The 20,297-nt window shown below is 37.2% G+C and overlaps 1 protein-coding gene across 1 annotated transcript in view; it reads right to left on the reverse strand.

Annotated features, from left to right (window-relative positions):
* Positions 1 to 4,677: 4,677 nt before the first annotated feature.
* LOC110097773 (vacuolar protein sorting-associated protein 22 homolog 1) overlaps positions 4,678 to 20,297 on the reverse strand; it is a 32,174-nt gene continuing 16,554 nt past the window's right edge. The window contains exons 6-9 of the mRNA XM_020824329.2: positions 7,247 to 7,401; positions 6,905 to 7,012; positions 5,165 to 5,254; positions 4,678 to 5,097 (exon numbers count right to left, since the gene is read on the reverse strand). Coding sequence (XP_020679988.1) covers positions 5,002 to 5,097; positions 5,165 to 5,254; positions 6,905 to 7,012; positions 7,247 to 7,401 — 449 coding nt within the window. The 3' untranslated portion in view covers positions 4,678 to 5,001. The remainder of the gene's footprint in view (positions 5,098 to 5,164; positions 5,255 to 6,904; positions 7,013 to 7,246; positions 7,402 to 20,297) is intronic.

Here is a 20,297-nt window from a genome sequence, read left to right on the forward strand (position 1 = left end):
CTGCCGCGTATATTCTAGCACACAACAATAATATTAAAATTCTTAAATTTATTTGAAATAAATATAATATTTAAAATTTTAATTAAATTATAATTATTTAAATTATTATAGATAATTTATTTAAATAAATAAATTTTATTTATTGTTTTTTATGAATAACAAATGATAAATCATACAAGTTTTGTTTGGAATAGTTTTTTTATTCTAAAATTTATTATGTATTGCATTCACATTTGTCTAAAAAATAAAAATTATATTATTAAAAAAATAAAAAACACAATATGTCATTTCATATTGAGAAATATTATTTTTTGAAAAAAATAATTATAATGGCATCAAATTATTGTTCATTTGCTCTTAAACATGGCATGAATTCTAAGTACGAAATATTAATTTAATCTATTGTGATAAATCATAGCATCAAATATTTATTTTTCTTAGCCAAAATGCAAAATCCAAATAGAGATAATAAATCAAAATAATTATGATGAAATTTACAATATCCTCTTAAATATGAAATTTATTAATATCTTGGAACTATAAAATATTAAAATGTGAATTAAATAAGAATACTTTTATTAAAGAATAAATAAAAAAGTATAAAATGCTATATGTTATTGTGTAATGTCGGCCCACTTGTATGTGAAGCCCATGCACTGTCGGCCCACTTGGATGAGTCACATGGGGGCAGATTGCGATATTTTTTGGGGTCCACAGAACTCTGGCTGTAATTGGACCAAGTGTCGCAATTTAACAATTGTAGAGTAGATAATTAAGAAAATATATTTTGATGCTATTATTTTTTTATTTTTTATTTCAATTGATTATTGACTTAATTAATTAAGTTAATGTATAATTGAAAGGGATAAAATTAAATAGAAAAAAGGTTCAAAATTATATGGGGCGGATCTACCTAAAATTCGGGGGATAATATAATTTTTTAGGAAATTTGTTCTCCGTCATTTATTTTTTAGTACTTAATACAAGAGTTTTTAGACAATTTTCTGCCCCTAAAAGTTTTAAAATACTATTATCTTTAGGCAATTACCCCTAGCATAATTAAACACATTGCGTAAAAGTGTTTTTATTAGAAAACGATGAACCAAATACAAAGAGAAATAGTAAAGATAATCCAAAAATATTTTTACAACCAAAATTTGTTTTGGGGGCGCTGCCTCTTGACCCCACGACCTGGCCAGGCAGATTAAACCCCCGCCAGGGGGCGTTGCCCCTTTGGACCCTCAACATATCTGCAAAATCTCTACACTTTTGCTTATAATATCGATCCCTACCTCCCCCCTGAAAATTAAGACTGATTTCTGCCCTTGTAAATAATATTGATTTGCTTTAAATGTAAATATTTTTTTTGTTGAGTGTAATGAGCTTCATATTCACATTATTTTATTACTACAAAAGATTAAGATTATTTAAAATTTTTTATAATACAAGCCCAAATGAGTTCGAATCAAGGGCTCGAAGCTCTGTTGGAAGGTTCAAACTGCAATTTGAGTTACGAAACGGTCTTCGATTTTGACGAGCTTATACTCGAATCGAACGGCTCGACGAGACGAATCCAACGAGCCTAAGATCGCCGAATTCCGACATCATTAAGGCCTTCAAATGTTCAACGAGCCTCCAGGACGCAACAATAATTACTTATTACTTTATACAATTTATAAGAAAACTATGTTACTTTCATGCCATCATAAATAGAAATATTCATTTTTATGAAGTTATATTATTAGAATGAAATATGTATGTATACAACAATATCTTATTACTTTTTGCATGTGTTAAAACTTTGAAGATGCTAATAAAAAGGCCAAAATTAAATAAAAATATATTTCTTAGAGATTAATTAATGATAAATTATCGACCACTAATAATTAATTAATTAGTCATTATCTATATGCTAATGTCAATGATGGAAGCTATTAATGTTTATAATTACTCAATGCATAACATATTTTGTTGGTGGTTATCTTATTCACAAGTTGGCTTGAAGATAAGGCTACTTGCCATCCAATGCAAATTTATTGTTGTTGTTGTTTTTTTTTTTTTAATAATTTTAAATTTGTAAGCCTAGGGTGGAACAAGTGAATAGGGAAAATATACATACAAAAATTATAATTACCTTAATTTTGTTCTAATTACTTTGGTGTATTATGATTAGTAAAATAATAATATAAAAAGGGCATAAATAAACTCTTGAAAATAACGATATTTGCAGACACAACAGACACAAATTAGAATCTAATTCTGAAGAAAAACGTGCAGACAAATATCAAGATGTATTTCAAAACTCTTGAATTTGAGCTGATAAGAATTGCACTAATCTCGGCATAAATTCAAGGGCTTGCAAATCCATAATGATACGAAATATATGAGGATATTCTTAAATAATAAAAAAGAATCTATTAGTTTTTCAAACTCATTGAGACCAAAGCATTGGAATGAATTGAAATAGAAGAAAAGTAATAAGAAATATGATAATAAAAACAATTGTAAGGCCATAAGGACAACAAAAATAATATTAAAAAAAATTTGTATTAAGACCTTACATAAAATTTAATGCTAAATGGACAAAAATTAAAGAAAAAATATGTTATAAGAAAGCAAAAGACCATTTAATAATGCCTTTCATATTCTTAATTAATATATATAATTTCTAATTTTTTAAGTTCAAAGGTGTTATCTATAAATTTTATTTTATCTTTTCCTAACTTATCAGTCATCTTTTTATTTTTTTAGTACTGATATTTATTACTCATTCAATCCTCCATTATTTATAATCTTAGCAAGCTCGTCTGTATAGGAGTATTTAGACAAATAGAACAAAAAAATTATCTATTTACATATTTGACATCTAATTTTTATGTATTTATTCATCTAACAATTCTATTTTTATGTTTAATAATATAACACTCTATTATCCCAATTCATAAATGACGGAATTGGTCCCCAAACTTTCTCTGAATGATCAAAATAATCCGCAACATACACAAGTATTAATTCGATCTCTTAACTTTTTAAATTGACATCAAATTAGTTATTTAGCGAGATCATTTAGGTCTAAGTACCAATGATTATAATTAAAGTATTTATTATTAGAAAATAATAAATTTCTTGATATATGAAAGCAATATATAAATTTTAAATATTTTAATAATTTTAAACTAAAAACTTCAAATTATAACATATTTTAAAATGTATATTTTTATTAATATTTATTCAATGAGCCGGCTATCGAGTCATTGAGTCTCATCAAACTCAGCTCACAAATCATTTATCAAGTAGAACTTAAACCGACTCACAAGCCTGCTTGAATCAGTTACATCCCTGACGAACGGTATATCATTGGAGGTGATTTACTATATCACCCTTATACTAATTTGATTTTATTGTGAGGGTAGTAGGAGTTTAAGAAGATTATTATTTTTATTTATAAAAATATATAATTAGATTCGTTGAACATTAATAGCAACTGAGTATATATATTTTTCTCTTAATTGATAAGCCCAAATAGCATGATCGTTTGGGCAGGCTACACATTGCACATTGACCATCACATCAATTTATCAACTTTAGATGAACCATGATAATGTTATGAATTGAAATATATCCAACATGATATTATTTTATTTTTCTTGTCCAATAAATCTTATCATATTATATTTTTTAATAATATTTTTCACATTGATTGAAAATAATTTTAAATTCTGAAATTTTTTAAAAAAAATTAATTTTTTTACTAGCTTCTTTAAAAAAAAAAAAAAATCTAAAATGAAGCCTTAATGCAAACAAATAAAAGTTTGAAGTTTTAAATGAAATACCAATGGTTACACCTAAAAAACTAATTCCCTATAATTGAGGAGGTGGTGTTCTCATAAAATTTATTGCACATATAAAAATCATTCAAGAGAAAAATACAACTCTAGAAGCTTCTATTTGAACATCTTTAACACTTTATCCTAAATGATTACAAGAGAGTCCAATTTGCCCAATATGAGATTCTCAACTTATGGCTATTGATTGTTTTTTATATCATTTGTAACTATATGAACTTGAATCCATCAAAACATTTTTTGCATTTTTGACCTTATAGGCCTCATCATTTTACCTCATTTGTGAAACTTGTCATAAGATTGTCTAACAAAACAGTAATCTTTAGCATAAGGCACCTTAATCTTTAAAAACCTTTACCATACCATATTTCATTGATCTTTAAAACTTGTGAAACGCATTTAGGACAACATCATAAGTTTATTTTACAAATCATATATTTTTAATTTGTTAAAACTTTCTTACTATTTAAAAAAAAGTAAGAAACTTTAAAAATTAAACTTCATTTGAGACAGCATTCTTATTGCTTTTTAAAACAATTTTCTAATAAAAAATAATAATTTAAAAAAAAAGTTTTTTTAACCAAAAAAAAGTTTTACAAAGCAATAAAAAGCCGTCCCAAACGAAGCTAAATTTAGATTTATTAATCGGTGCGAGGTCCACAAGGCGTCCGGAGACCAATAAAAATGCGCTACGTCACCCCATTGTTGGGTACCCAGCTCGGTACTGCTGGGTACCCAGTACTTAACCGAACGGTTCTCCCATATGATGTCCGTACAGAATAATAGCTCCTAAATTTAATACTATTTGATAGCTTTTCTTGAAGATAAAATATAATACCATCAATAACTTCAAATTTTCTTTTTTCACCATAACAAATTCATAATAAATTTTACAAACTATGGCTATCACAAATAACCCTTAAAGAACTCTCCATTTAAGGGGTCGCGCCGCATGAGAGAGAATTCGAACATGAGTTGGAGTGTTCCCAACCATACTCGTCCACCAACCCAGCTAAGCCCGATGGAGTTATATATATATATATATATACTTGCTTGACATAAATTAATGATAATAAGTACATAACAATCAAAGAAGCTATGCTCAACATACTTTTTTGATGAATGAGCTCTTAAAGCCTCTCAACTCTTCACTCCATCAGGCTCCAGCCGTGACAAAAATGGAAGCAACACAGGGGAACCAATATCGCCGCTTGCCATCTCTGTGTCCATCATCAATCATGGCCAGGCCTTCCTGAATTACCAAAAGTATATAAATTCAGCTGCGACGATTGGTTTCAATAAGAAGAATATTTTGTCACCTTTAAAAGTGTCTCCAAGGCATCCATGGCACGACCAGATGACCAAGAAAGCCTTCTCTCAACCTCTTCCACCGTCACATAGCCTTGACCCTGCACAAGTTGGCAAAATCTGGTGACTTATATAACTCATGCGGTCTGAGCCTAATAAAATCTGAACAAAAACTAGTGATGCAAATTATGTTTGTCTGAAAGATGACGCAGTTTTTCCCTTTTTTTTATTTTTCAAATAGTGCAGTATCTTAAGAAAAAGGCATGTGGTGCGGGAAGTGGCTCTTCGGCTTCGTTTGGAAAGACTTCTTTTTTGCTTTTAAAAAAGTTTTTTAGTACAAAAATTTCTTGAATTTGAAATTTTTTTCTAAAAAGCCGTTTTAAAAAGCAGTTTGAAAGCTGTCCCAAACAAAGCCTTCGTCTCCCTGGACAAAGATTGATTTTGAGGGAAGAGAGATAATGAAATAAAGGATATCTATCAAAGATAATGCCTTGATTGATAGGTTGTAACGGATTGGAGACCATTTTGCAAGTATAAGATGTACACAAAGTAATACCAAGGCTCAAAGGAAAAAGGATGCCAACCAATTGAATGATCTACCGAATCAGATGCTTCAGACATTGTGCAATACAAAAATGGTCCTTAGGAAATGATTCCCTCCCTCCACTAATTTCTATTCATAGAAAAACGGTAGAACCAATTTGATTAAAATTTGAGTTGAGAGACTAAATTGAACAACTAGAAAAATTGGGTACGAAAATGGAGAAATAACAAATCTAAGGACCATTTTGGACATTTAAGAAATGTCAAGCAAGTGAAAGTACAAGTCTAGGATACGAGTTCAAAACTACACATGTTGAAAAAAATATAACATAATGATAGGAAATATTTAAATATTTCAAATAAATCCTAACAATTTTGACAAAAATTGCATGAAAACTCCACAAATCTAATGGAAAACAAGCAAAAAATAATAGTAAAACAAGCAAAAAACAATAGTTTTTATTGTAGAAAGCAAACCAACAAAGAAATAAAACAAGATACAATTGATCCTCAATACGAGAGGATGATCGTTCTCCCCCAATCCCTAGACGAATCTAGGGCCCAAGGCACCAAGAACAAGAACTCCAAAATCAGCCACAAAATAAAGCATAACCCTAACCCTAAACAACTCATATTATTTAATACATTAATTCTCTAAATCAATTCTTAATTCAAATTTCCCCCCATGCCTAGCTGCGCCCCCTCTTTCTCTAATTGGCTTCTAGTGGGGCCCATTTGATTGGGCGGCAATAGCAGGTAAGGAGGCAGCATTAGTCCGCCTCCTATAAACGACGGCCGGCTGGCTGGGCCTGTTCAAGCTGAACCAGCCTAACACAACTTTAAAAAGTACAAGAATTTATAACATCTATCTTATCTAGTCTAATATGGTGCACAAATAATAGATATTTTAACAAATAGTATAATAGTAGTTTAAGATTTGCAGAGTTACTGCATGGACAGCATCCTCCATGGAAAGACTAATGTTAACCAAACAATACTAACTGCACGCAATTAACTCTTGGAAATTGGAATCTATAAATATTTCAAAAGATTGGCGAATCTTTTGAAATTCAGGCGCGAGAGAAAAGGCCTTTCACGATTGCTACAAAAACAAGTAAACAAATAATTCTTTTTTCTAATCTAAATTGATGACATCGAGCAACATTTCCCGTATCATTTTTTCATTCCTCCGATAATGACATACAAACCTGAGCAAGTTCAAGAATCTCATTATGATCTCTGTTTAACTCGGTGGGAACTGATCGAACAAGTTTCTTTCTCCCGATGGAGATAACCGCAAAACCACTACCAAGAACCTGTTATATACAATATCGCAAGAAATGATTGATTAGCAAAGAATGAAACGATAGAACATGAGTGATATAGCTACATGACTGATGATAATCTTATTGGTTCCGAGAAAAAACAAAATTTATTTTAGCGATTTAAAATTCTGATAGAAGGTAACAACATTAAAATCAAATTTCATAGATCAACATAAAACTAGATATAATCACTAAATTATTTGAATATTTAAAATATTTGTGTACCTTCAGTTTACTAATAGCACGCAGGCAATCATCTTCAGATATTGCCTCTCGAGCAGTTCTTCTTCTTTGAGAGAGTAGACTGCAAAGCTCTTGCAAATTGATCAAACCTCCATTATGTGATCTAGTTGCCAAGCAAATTTCAACAATTTGCACCCCTGTTTCATAATACAACGGGTAAATTTGTTCCAGATCTCTAAAAATAGAATCATTCGGCCACAAATTTTGTGGGGGGTAGAGAGAGAGAGAGAGAGAGAGCAGCGCATCTGCAAGCGGGCGTGTTTGAATGGGTGTGTCGTCGATATAGATGGATTTTTTCCTCCCGGAAAAAAAAATACGGCTATTTTCCTTTCGATTTTAATTTTTATACTTTGTTTTAAAAAACAATAAAAAAGCCGTCCCAAATGAAACCTTAATTTGATATGTGGATGAGGCAAGATGAGGGTCTTCTACTTGTTTTTGGCATGGCATTAGTCATTCTTCCAATATGAAACTTCCTAGAATGTATTTTTTGTCAGGCACACGATTTCAGTTACAGAAGGAAAGAAGACTAATGAGCTGCCAACAATAATAACATTTCTATCAAATAGAAATCAAACTCAATTCTGAAGGACCTGAAGGTAGAAAGCATGTGGATTAGCTTCAAGAAGGTAGAAATCAAAATCAATTTGGTCAATATTTTACTCTGAAGAAATGTCAATAGTGATGATCAAAAAGCTCCATGAAGTTGGTTAGACTATACCAACATGAAATCTATCAGCTGAATTTGTCTCTTAGAAGTGAGAACGTGGACCTTAGAGAAAACCGACAGAAAAAAAGGGCCAAAACAGTTCTTCAAGAGTGTCCCCAAGAGCATCTCAACTAGTTCATACAGATGCTCGAACCCACTTGAAAAGATAAAACTGTGTCACGATGAATTAAATCCAGCTCAAAAACTCTTTCATAAGAAAAATACCGAGTCTTCAAAACATAAAGAAAGTTACCATGTGATTCTCGCCTTTCTTACTGAAATTTTCAGTGGGTTGACAATTCAAATTAATCAACGGAAATTCTCTCCAGAATCCTACAAGGAAACCTTGGAACCGCAGAAAAGGAAACCTTGGGACCACAGACAGGGAAATAGTAATGAAAAATATGATGTTTTCTCCACTAAACAACTAAAATATGCCATCGAGCTAACATTGTTAATGAACATTTCAGATGAGATATGTCCTGAGGACACGAGAATAGCAGTCCTTTCCAATTGATTTACTGAATCCAACTAACATGAATTGGACCAAAAAATTTGCCACAATTGCATGGATGGGCTGAAAGAGAGAATCTTATTTGTCCAACGCTTACAATACTCAATGATGACATTCATCAAAAACTCTATAAGAGACGAAGTCGCCACTTTAGATTTTTTTTATCTGAAGGTGAATCTGCTGTCTTTAAAAGAATTTGAAAAGCAAAGAACTAGCAGAGCCCTGCATTGGGCGCCCATACCCATACCCACCCATGTACCCACCCATGGGTATGGGTGGGTATGGGTATGCTCATAGATTTATGGATGGGTATGGATGGGTACTCAATATGGTGGATAAACCTACTATATTAAAAAAAGAGTGAAAATTGAAAAATACATAAACATTGTTTTAAAAGTGAAAAATGCATTCACACTATTCCAAAAAAAAAAATAGACTTGCACGGTTGCACATGAAGTTATGATGATATATTCTTGATTAGTGTGAGATAGGTACTTTTGTATCTTAAAAGATTTCATATCTTAATATTTTATTATTAACTTCACAGTTCACACAAATGAGGAACAAAAGATGGCATTGCCTGCCACCGGAGTATTAACGTCTCAAGCCGGAGTGAACAGAAGATGGCATTGCCGACTCAAGAGGCGATCGAGCGCGAGCTCAAGAGCAACAAAGACGATGCCGAATTTTATATCACCGATAATGTCACAGGGACGTCGGACGTTTGGACCAGATTTGGCATCGTCTGCCACCGCAACGGTACCACTTCCATCTTACTCGAGCTAGCTGCATGCAAGGCGTGCAAGAAGACATTTATGCAGAAGAAAACCACCAGAACCAAGACGATGGGTTTGCACAAATGTGACGTGCAACAATCTGATGTCGGTGCCGCCAAACAGTTCTTTAAGAAGCACATGCCCACGATGAAGGAGAAAGCAAAGATGACGGTGGCTGCGGCCAGCTTCTGCGCGAAGGACATGCGCCCATTCGAAGCCTTGTCCGGGTTGGGCCTCAACGAACTGATCCAAACAGTGCTAGATATCGGCATTGCTAGTTCCGGCCGCATTCTCGTTGAGGATCGGTCCGTCGCCATGTCACAAGTCGTGCCCAGTCAGGTCGCGAGAGGCTCGCCATTATTCTCAAGGAGCACTTCGAATCAGGTGTTGGTGCGGCGTGTACAATCAACCTGTGGACGGACAGGATCAAGAAGGTCTCATACATGTCCATTACGATCCATTACATTGACAAGCTCTTCACCCTGAATGCGCGCACGATGCACGTGAAGCCGTTGCGTGAGGCCAGCCACACGATGATCATGGTGTTGAACGAGTTCAAGGAAGGTTTGAGCATGTTTGAACTGCTTGACAATTACTTTGATCAAATCACTGTCGTCTCTGATAGTGGCTCAAACATTTGCAGGCAAAATGGCATACCATCCGAGTTCTCCTGGTTGCCTTGTCTAGACCATAAGCTTGCGAGCGTGCTAACAACTGTCGTCAACAAGACAACCACGATGATGCACGGCGTTCAAAGCAAACGGTTCTACCGATACCAGCACGGTCCATACATGGCTGACCTGTTCGAGATGATCGACTCATGCAAGAAACTCGTCGAGTACTTCAAGCGCTCAAACCTGCAGAGCAAGCTGACCAAAACACTCAAACAAGAGAATGTCACATGTTGGAACTCACTGGTACGTTGCCTGCGTAGCATCCTTGATATGTTAGATGAAATCGTAACCGTTCTACAAGAAAAGAATGCGATCCACAAGCTGGGCGCCATCCAACAAGATCTTTTGAACGAGTTCACTGCATTCCTTGAGATGTTCCAACATGCGACACTGGCATTAGAGGTGTTCAAGCGCCCAACATTGCACAAGGTCGCATTTTGGCGCCATCGTCTACAACAACATATGAAGCTGGTTCGTGTCGACATCAGGGACCTGAATGATCCACGCAGAGTAAAGACAAAGAAAGATTATGATCCGATAATCTCCCTCAAGGAGATCATCCAACCCATCTTTGAGGACAAGTTCGTGCTCCAGCCCATCCATGTCGTTGCGACGATGCTCGACCCGATCATGAAGACGTGTTTGGGGGGGTTAGGTATCAATGCTGATCAAATTGACGAGGCCAAGGAGAAGTTAAAGGCATACATGATCAAGTACGGCCATGGCCTCAACTCTGTCATCGATGAAGATGACGATGACAATGAGAAGTTGAAGGCATACATGATCAAGAAGGCATGGATAGACACCACAGCCTCCTACTCAGTTTACGACGACTTGCCTGAAGATGATGACGAGCCTGAGATGGCCGCCACCATTGCCCCCAACAGCTTGCAAGTTAGAGCCGGCCTAGAGTTCACGGCCTACATGGCGCATAGGGTCAGCCCGCAAGAACAGAAGATGTGCGGCGACGAGGATGGGGGTTCGATGTCCTGAAGTGGTGGGGGCTCGTGGGCGTCAAGACATTCCCGATCATGGCACTCGTCATGCGCTCTATTTTATGCATTCTGGTCGCCAGCGCCATGTCTGAGAACAACTTTTCAGACGCCGGCAACACACTGACTAAGAAGCGCAGCAGTCTAAAGCCCGCTCACGTGAACGATCTATTGTTCTACCGATCGAATGATGACTTGTGCGGCATGTTAACACATTAGTCCAATGCACCACAAGCTTCATATAACATATTGTACTGCACTCTAACAGCTTGTCCCTTGCATCATTATATAAAACCATGTATTTTGCATTTGGGGAATATGAAAATACTTTTATCTTGTTATTGTCTTCTACCTTTCAATTCTCTGCAGGATTTCTTTTATGTCTAAGGACGAGCAATGCATGGGTATGGGTGGGTACATCATTCTGAAAAATATTATGAGTGGGGGTGGGTGGGCGAAGCCAGCTCGCACAGAGCATGGGTACCCAATGGGTACTCGACCAGGACCCTATGTAGGGCTCTGCAAAGAAGTTATATAAGCTTATGTGAGGCTCCTAACTTACTGCATTCAGCCTAAAATGCATAATGACCACTTCCCATGTGTAGTTGTTGACCTCTGTATAATACCCAAAAGAAATGAAAATGAAAATCATACCGTAGCTCTGCCTGGATTCCGCAAATCCTGCCGAAGTTCCGCCGAGTTACCGTGCAGCACCGCCGAATCGGTCACCTCCCGCAAAACCTGCATCTCACATCAATCAAGCGTCCGCATGTGTCGTTAAATAGCGAATGAATGGAGGCTTATGGCATCCCTTCCACACACACGAAGCTCCCAATTCCTTTCCCACGACCTGCCCTAGCTCCCGTTGCCTGCTCCGATCGGAAGCCCCAACCTCCTGAAAACCGTCGCCTATTCCCAGTCGGCGACCAATACCCGAGCACCTAGCCTCCTCTTCCGACCACCCTTCTCATCCCTTTGACCAAACCAAACAAGATCAACACCTCAACCCCCCTACTCCATCGCCTCTAATCCACAAACCTGCTTCGACTTTCATTGCCTCTACTCGATCGACCTTCTCACCCGTCGAGAGAGAGAGCGAGAGAGAGAGAGAGATCACCCTTACCCGAGCCTTCCTTCTGCCCTAGCCGACGCTTCTTCTGCGGCATTCCCTTCCTTTTGTCCGAAAGTTATAACATTTTGATTGGGAGTAGAGAAGGAGCCCACACTGTGAAGGTAACTTTCTTCTAATTGTACCTAATTATTTTTAATTCTAATTAATTATTTTTAATCATAATTGATTATAATAATTATTATTATTAATTAAAAGAAGGGAAAGAAAGAAAATGCTTCTCTTCCCTTGCTCGATCCACGTGCCAACCCCGCGCAGGTATAATTCTTCGATCCCTAAAACTCCGAGAACTCGCCTTCAACGCTAGCAACGCAACAAAACGACCACCTATACACGCTTTTCTTAGCGTGGTGGGAGGAAGTGCGTCGCGACGCTTGCGACGAAGCGAGTAATCACCTAAAATTCCTTCTTCGAAGTTCGTAGCGCACCAGAAAACCGCCTATACATGCTTTTCTTAGCGTGGTTGGATGGGAACCCGGTGCAATGCGTACGACGAAGTGGGGATACCCATAAGTACCTGTTTGCAGGGAAACAACTGCTTTTCCTTTGCAACAGGTACCGAAGACCCATACACGCTTTTCTTATCGTGGTGGGGGATCAAAAAAATACACGGTCGAGGTGTCCTCGTCAAGAGGACACCTACCATACATGTTTTTCTTAGCGTGGTGGGAAAGACCCAGTTTTCCGTAGTTTGCCCCTAAACGGAGGAGACGCCGGGAGGCTGCCGAAATTTCGGGTGAACGCAATGCTACACTTGGACTTGATTGAACTCAAAAGAACAAGAACTTGAACTCTACAAGACAGCAGGGGACTTGAGCTGGACATTAATGAACTAAGTATAAACTTGAAAAAAATTTGAACTTAACAAGTGATAACAAATTGAGCAGAGGACTTGTGGATTTGTACTCAAATGAACTTGCATTGTGGACTCAAGCTGAAGCTTAAGCTTGGACCAAATCACATTGAATTTAACTTGAACCTAAACTATAACTTAAGTGAATCACAAAATGGCTTGAAGTTCAAGTGAATTTGAACAAGGACTCGGGCTCAAGGAAACTAAGTGCAAAGAGCTTCAGCATTTGTACTTGAAGATAAAAATTTGGACTTGAATTCGAACTTAACATACAAGTTGATCATTTGGAACTATACTCAGAACTTGAATCAAGTGGATAAACTTGGACTTGAACTCAACAAGGTTATTTGGGACTTGAACTTGCAAACATTTGACTCAAATCCGAATTGACCTTAATGTGACATAGATCTTGAAGGGCTTGAATGAATGTAAAAGACTCATACTGAATTTAAACTCAAGCAGGCATTGAACTTGGGTTCAAACACATCTACAAAATAGAATTTGAATCATATAACAAGGGACTTGTGAAGGAGGGCATCCAAGCATGATCAACGTGCAAGTAAGAGTCAAATAAAAATATAACCAAATAGCAAATACCAAATGAACTCGGAGAGAGTATTGAAATAGAAATCAATAATCAAGCAAAATGACTCATGATGAACAAGCCTTCAGTGCACACAAACAAACATAGATGAACAAATGAAGTTGTGATACAACTTGCTTGCAAGTAAAAGTTCACATAAAAAGTCATTACAAGCTTTAGTATAAAGTTTATTTGAGCAATCATAGTTAGCCTACAACGATCATCTCAATTTGAATGAAAGGATTGATATCCAATTCACCGTGTATCTTGTAAACCATCTTGGAGGATAAAAAGTTTGCAAGTAGAACTAAACTACTTTTGAGGACAACATAGTTGTAATAATTCAATGCAACAACAAAGGATCTTCAACCTACACGACAGTTTGATTCCAAGAAAATACACATTAAAAGGGTTTCAAATACACACAGAAGAGGAATGACTGAATCGAAATGACTTGGAGCATTTAATCAAAACGATCTGCAATACATACAAGCACTCTACAAAGATAAATGTACGCGTCACATGCAACTTGTGGGTAGATGCATAAAGACTTCAGTAAGTGCAACATCCTGACATCCTGTAGTCAATTCCAGTCTGCGAATGAATACATCCACCTACAACAGTAACAGATGTATTGTGGGGACTAAGGAGCACAACAAAATGCATAAAGAATGCGGCAAATGGAAGTTCCTACGAGTTTTTGTAAGAGACCCGCTATAAATATTGGGTGACATCTACGAGCAAATACATAAGGCTTTCAACAAATACGAGCTCCTACGGGCCAAGGCAGGAGATTAGTTAGTGCACTACAATCTACCTGCATAAATCATACAAGTAGTACGTGACAGTCTACCTGTACAAAACAGCACACAACTTAATTCAGAAGCTGTTACTCTACGCTACCGGATCTGCAATATTCATACAAGCAGACAGAAAGCGTCAACGAAGTCTGAAATAAGTACCCCCACACATGCATTGTAATTTGTATACACATAGGTACACAAAAGGGGTAAATATAATCAAACACCCGCATGGGCCCCGGCGAGCATGTTATTGGTACACACGTGACGTCTAGGGATGCTGCGCGGGTCGATAAGTGAATTCAAGTTCGAACCCGATCCTCCTACACAGATCAATAGGAGTCAACAAGGTTTGAACCAACAAATAAATATACAGTCGTGACGACCAGTATACTTATTTTAATACATTCATATTAGACTGTCAATGCCTATAATAATGAGAATTCACTAATAAATGCACAAAGCCTATGAGAAACCCGATCCTCCTAAGCAAGTAAAAAGGAGTAGACAAAGTATAATTATAAAATGACTCCAAACACCCGCATGGGCCTCGGCGAGCGTGTTATTGGTATACACGTGACGTCTAGGGATGCTGCTCGGGTCAATAAGTGAATTCATGTTTGAGCCCAATCCTCCTGTGCAGGCAAGTTGGAGTCGACAAGGCTGCTCGGTCAATAGCTTGGTCGAGTTGAAAGAGTTCAATCAACAAAGAGAAATGACACCGAACACCCCGATGATAGCCCTGTTAAATGTAGATCTCAACCGGAGGGTAGAAGTGTCAATTTCGGGTCACGGGTCGAACCCGGAAATGACCCGGCACTATTCAGGTCAACCCGAACCCGCTTTTACAAACGGATCTATTTACTGGACCCAAACCCGACCCGCGGACACGGTAAGGCCGGGAACAGCTTCGCGGCATCGGCGGGCCTTCAGCGCGGCAGCAGTGACGTCCGGCGGCAGCAACATCCGGCGTCCAGCGGCAGCGGGTCACGCGGTCACGCGGGGAATGCGACGCGATCAAGATTCACGTGGCAGGATGCGACACGAGGCCAGTAGAAATGACGTGAAGCAACAGCGGGCAGCTGTCATGCGGGGGGTGGGGGGCAGGTCAGTCACGTGGGGGCGGGCAGGCGTCAGGTAGTCAGCGCAGCGAGGCGGCTCAGTCAGCGGGTCGAACCGGTCATTTTCGGGTTTCCGGGTCAACCCGAACCCGACCCGGTTTTTAAAACAGGTTGAAAACTCTAACCCGAATTCGACTCGGTTTGGGTTCGGGTTGATCCGAACCCGAAATTTTCGTGTCGGGTTTTCGGGTCATGTCAAATATTGACACCCCTACCGGAGGGGTTCACAAATATTTTCAAATGCCATTCAAATTCTCATAAATCCAAATTTTAAATTCTGATACCAGATATTTAAAATTTAGAAATTCATTCATCAACACTTAAAGCAAAAATCCATCCATCCACTCTCCGCAACAGTTTGTTGTGGTGAACAGATTAAAATTTACTTCAGTTCACATAGAGCTAATACCTAGTCGAAAATATTACTAGGATCCATTCTCAAACAATCTCCTGCCAAGAAGGACGTGGTACGTGTCCTCTAACCGGAGATTTTGCTGCCAAATGGCACTACAAGATAAACGATTATGACTCGGGGCCCTCTAAACCAAGTGGTTTTGCCGCTAAATGGAACTACGAAATACCGGTTATGGCCAGAGCCAATACGTTCCTTAGTGGCATCAAATCCTTGATATATGAATCAATAAGATATGATTGATAGAGCACAAAACCCTCTATTAGCTAAGGCGGATTCAAATTTGTCCCCTTAGACAAACATTCACCCTAGGTCTATAAGGTCCTCTTGGACGAAGCAATCCATGGTTGCCGACAAGGATCCTTCTGTCAGGTTGGGTCGACTACCTCCTCTGACTAAGTAGACCAGGGACCGCGATGGCCCGGGACGACGGAACCATGGGATCTTGATCAGGTCTATCATCCATTCTCCCCCCATCCGCTTTAAGTGCAATATTGTGAAATTTCCATTTTAAATATCAATATCTTCCAACCCTTCAAACTTTTCCAAACATTCAAATTTCTATGCCTATGCTGCTGCTATATGCCAGATACTATGTAACTCTATGTATCTAATTGATGACTAGCCTTAATCGAAAGCTCTCTCTCGTTATCGGGAGGGATAATTAACTATAGGGGCTTGCGCCTATAGGAAACCAGAACTCAGATCATAAAGTCCTCACAAAATGAGGGCGAAATCTCTAAGGTAGTGCCTTATCTACAAACCCATCTGCCTTCCAAAATTTACCCCGGAACTTATTCCGTTAAAACTCCCTCGCCAAAGAAAAAGCACAATTAGTGCGGGCAGAGGCCGGGACCGAATTTTCGGAGCCCACAATAGTCTCAGCGATGTCTACACTGAACTGGAGAATCTACTTACCATGAAAGCCATTGTTAAGATAATGAAGCTGCTTTGTCCATTTAATCCCTCCGACAAAAAGCTGTTATACATGATTTTGATTACTAAATAAAAGAAAAGTGCTGCTATCCCATTATACGAAACCTGGGGTGAAGAGGAATCTACAACTGCAAGAATTCACGATGAGATTAAGGGGCTATTTGGTATGCGGATTTAGGCGGATTTAAGGCCGGATTTGGGCGAAATCCAGCCAAACGGCCTAAAATGCAAATCAAAATCTCACGGCAAATGAAATCCTCCGTGGACGGAAAATTCCGCCGATTCGCTCTAAATCCCGGATTTCCGAAATCCTTTGGTTCGGCGGATTTAGGGTAAATAATAATTAAATAATTAATTAGTATTAATAAAGTTTTGTTATATTTTATTTAAACTTTTTTTGTCGTGTTTTAATTATCCTAATAATGTATGTCAATTTTTTAATCGCCTTAAATCCTAAAATGAACAGCCAAACAGTCACAAAGGATTTAACTGGATTTATCATGAATGTTACCAAACAGTTTTCAGGATTTCGCAAATCCGGGATTTGGAGGATTTACGAAATCCTACTTAAATGAAATCCTAAATTCTACCAAACAGCCCCTAAGAGTTTTTTTTCCATTTTAGTTGTCCAAAGCTAGAAGAAATAAGAAGCTAAGCTAGGCAGACCATTCGACAGAAACGCTTGGACAAGGCACAAAATAGAAAGAAAACAAGTAACAAAATCAAGAGAAGGAAGAGAACAACGATGCAAAAAATAAAGAAATAGGAAAAAATTTGTTTGAGACTCAAAAAGAGGACAAAGGTAAAAAGGAAAAAGGAAGAAGAAAGGGGGGCAGCAACATGGGCTGGGCGGTGCACCTGAAGCTCTTAGCATGCGTTGACCAATGCAATAGAAATTGGCATGCAGAAGTCTAATTGGCCATAGGCAGATTATTAGGAATCAAAATGGGCTACGAAGGATCTGAATTGCATCCATTTTCAACCTTCTTAAGATGCATATTAATTATGACCAAGATTTTTATTAACTTTAGTAGTCCGGATAATTTAGGTTTAAATGTTTGGATCGGCTTTGAGATGTTTTAATATAGGATTAGGATTCATTTAAAATTACGGCTTTACTTATGCAACCCTATTTCTATAATTAGGGATTGAAGGCATGCAATTTTGATCACTATTTGCTATTGAATGAGTGAAATTTTCTGTAACCAATTAAGTACTTTTTAGATCCAAATTGTGCATCAAAATCACTCCCAGCTGTGTATGCAAAGTCATCTTATCCGCCTAGCCCCCCCAACCCATTCCGCATTTTCACAAATGTTGGTACTAGAGCCTATATGTCATGCCTTACAAATAAAAAATCCCCAATTCCAGCAGCCTTTTTAATTCTAATTTATGCATCAATCCCTTCGCATCCATATCGAGCCCACATGAAGTTGCTTGTTCAACCTCAAATCTCCTCGCACTAGCACTTCCAGCGATTGACACCTCGTTCAGTCTTCACACCATACCTTACCTAATCATCTTAAGCCCACGCATCCCAATGCCCATCTCAAGTCCGCCTCATGCACGTGTCACATCCTGCACTATATTGCTCATTTAACATCTCAAATCAAGTGTTTGATTCATCCCTTGACAACTCAAAAGACTTCAACTTGCGAATCTCCCCTAATCGCGCAATCAAACAACCCTTGCTCTTGCACCCCATTTATGAACCGCTAACACCTCGCATCTTGTCGCTTCGTTAGCAACCAATACCCTCTATCCACAAGAGTACACATGCGCAATCCCATTTTCTTTTGCATCCACAAGCAAGCAAGCCTTTAAATCATGTGCAATTGTTCTTGATGCTATCTATAGCAACTTACTGCGTTTGACTATACTTTGCATCCCCCAACTCTAGCCTCTTATGTGCATCTAGCATTGCTTGCAGAGATTTATTGCTAGGTCTAATCATTGAGGCCGCCAATCATTTGCACTACTTTAAGAAACCAATCATTTCTCATTGGTCTCTTGTAACAGTAGCCATTGACTTCTATTCCCCTAGCCACTTATCACTGCAGCGACCAAAATAGAAAGAAAATATTCTACAAGGAAATCACAACTTATTAATGTTTGACCATACTACTTATTATGATGATAATTCTAAGCAATATATGATTATGATAATTATCTAAATCACATATTGACGCAATCGCTTCATCAAAGTTCACACAATTTATCTTGGAATTCATCTCAGACACATGATTCTATTCTTCTTATAAAAATGATAGGTCATTTGACTTTCAATCTCTACATATAAATAATTTTTTTATTCCAACAAATTTCATTGATCGTAATCAATATCATGATTTGTTAATAGCTTTAACAAAATGTGCAAAGCATCCTATCTCAGAGGGATAAATCTTGGAAACTCTTATATTCACAAGCTATGTGTAAAACACAAACCAAAGTCAAAAAATATGAGTATCTTGAGCCTGCTGACAAGGATGCTAATGATCCAAATTCCAAAGAATGAACATGAGGCTTTGCACAAGACAAATTGTGAATGTCATGATGAAGACACCAAAACAGATTTCATGATGACCTTTATGAAGATTTGACAATGACACACCTCTTTTTGATGATGAGTTAAACCTTGATAATAATTATGAATTATCAATATTTGATGAAATGTCTAAGCTTGACATTGTCACTTGAAGATCTTACTCCAATTCACTTGCTACTATCTCAGAAGATTTTCGTTACTTCAGATTATTATAGTTTGCTTCAGTTATACCTAACTAGATTGATTTTATTCTGCCACTGCCAACATTTTCAACTAATCTATTGTTGGTTCATATTGTAAAATAACTTACACACATGAAATTTGAGCCGTGCCCTGCACCAAGCCTCCAAATTTTCCTCCTTTTGATGTTTTTAGTGTTGCATTATTGCCATCATATGATCCAATGTTGTGACTTACTCCCATATGGTCTCCACCAAATTCTTCATAAGGATTCTTTGTTAGGCAGGTGAATTCATGTAGTACAAATAAAGTAAAATTAGGCCACACAATTCCAATTGAACAAATGTCAATTATTAGGAGTCAAATCATGCTACCAAAGAGCTGAACCAAAGCAATTTTCAATCCTTTTCAGATGCATATATAGTTATAATTATGCCTAAATTTTTAATTACTTTTAATTGATTTAATTTATTAGATTAAATTTGTCTATTTTAATAAATTTAGCTTCAAATTTAATATAGGCTTTGACTGGTTTCAAGATGGGAAAACATTTGATACTTTATTTCTAAAAATAGGTATTAATGGCATATAATTTTGATTAGTGATTTAAATTAAATAAATGAAACTATTTGTGGCCAATGGAATACTCTCTAGAAACAAATTTTATATGCGGATGTCTACCATTTTTGTATGCAAAGTCATCTTCTTCCCTCTAAACATCTTTGACACACCAAGGCATCAAAGGAAGTAGCACCAGTGCTGCACTAGAATGTTGAGGAAAGTTAGAAAGTGTTAAGATATGGCATCCA

The sequence above is a fragment of the Dendrobium catenatum genome, unplaced genomic scaffold (assembly GCF_001605985.2).
Source record: "Dendrobium catenatum unplaced genomic scaffold, ASM160598v2 fragScaff_scaffold_1434, whole genome shotgun sequence".
NCBI classification, from domain to species: Eukaryota; Viridiplantae; Streptophyta; class Magnoliopsida; order Asparagales; family Orchidaceae; genus Dendrobium; species Dendrobium catenatum.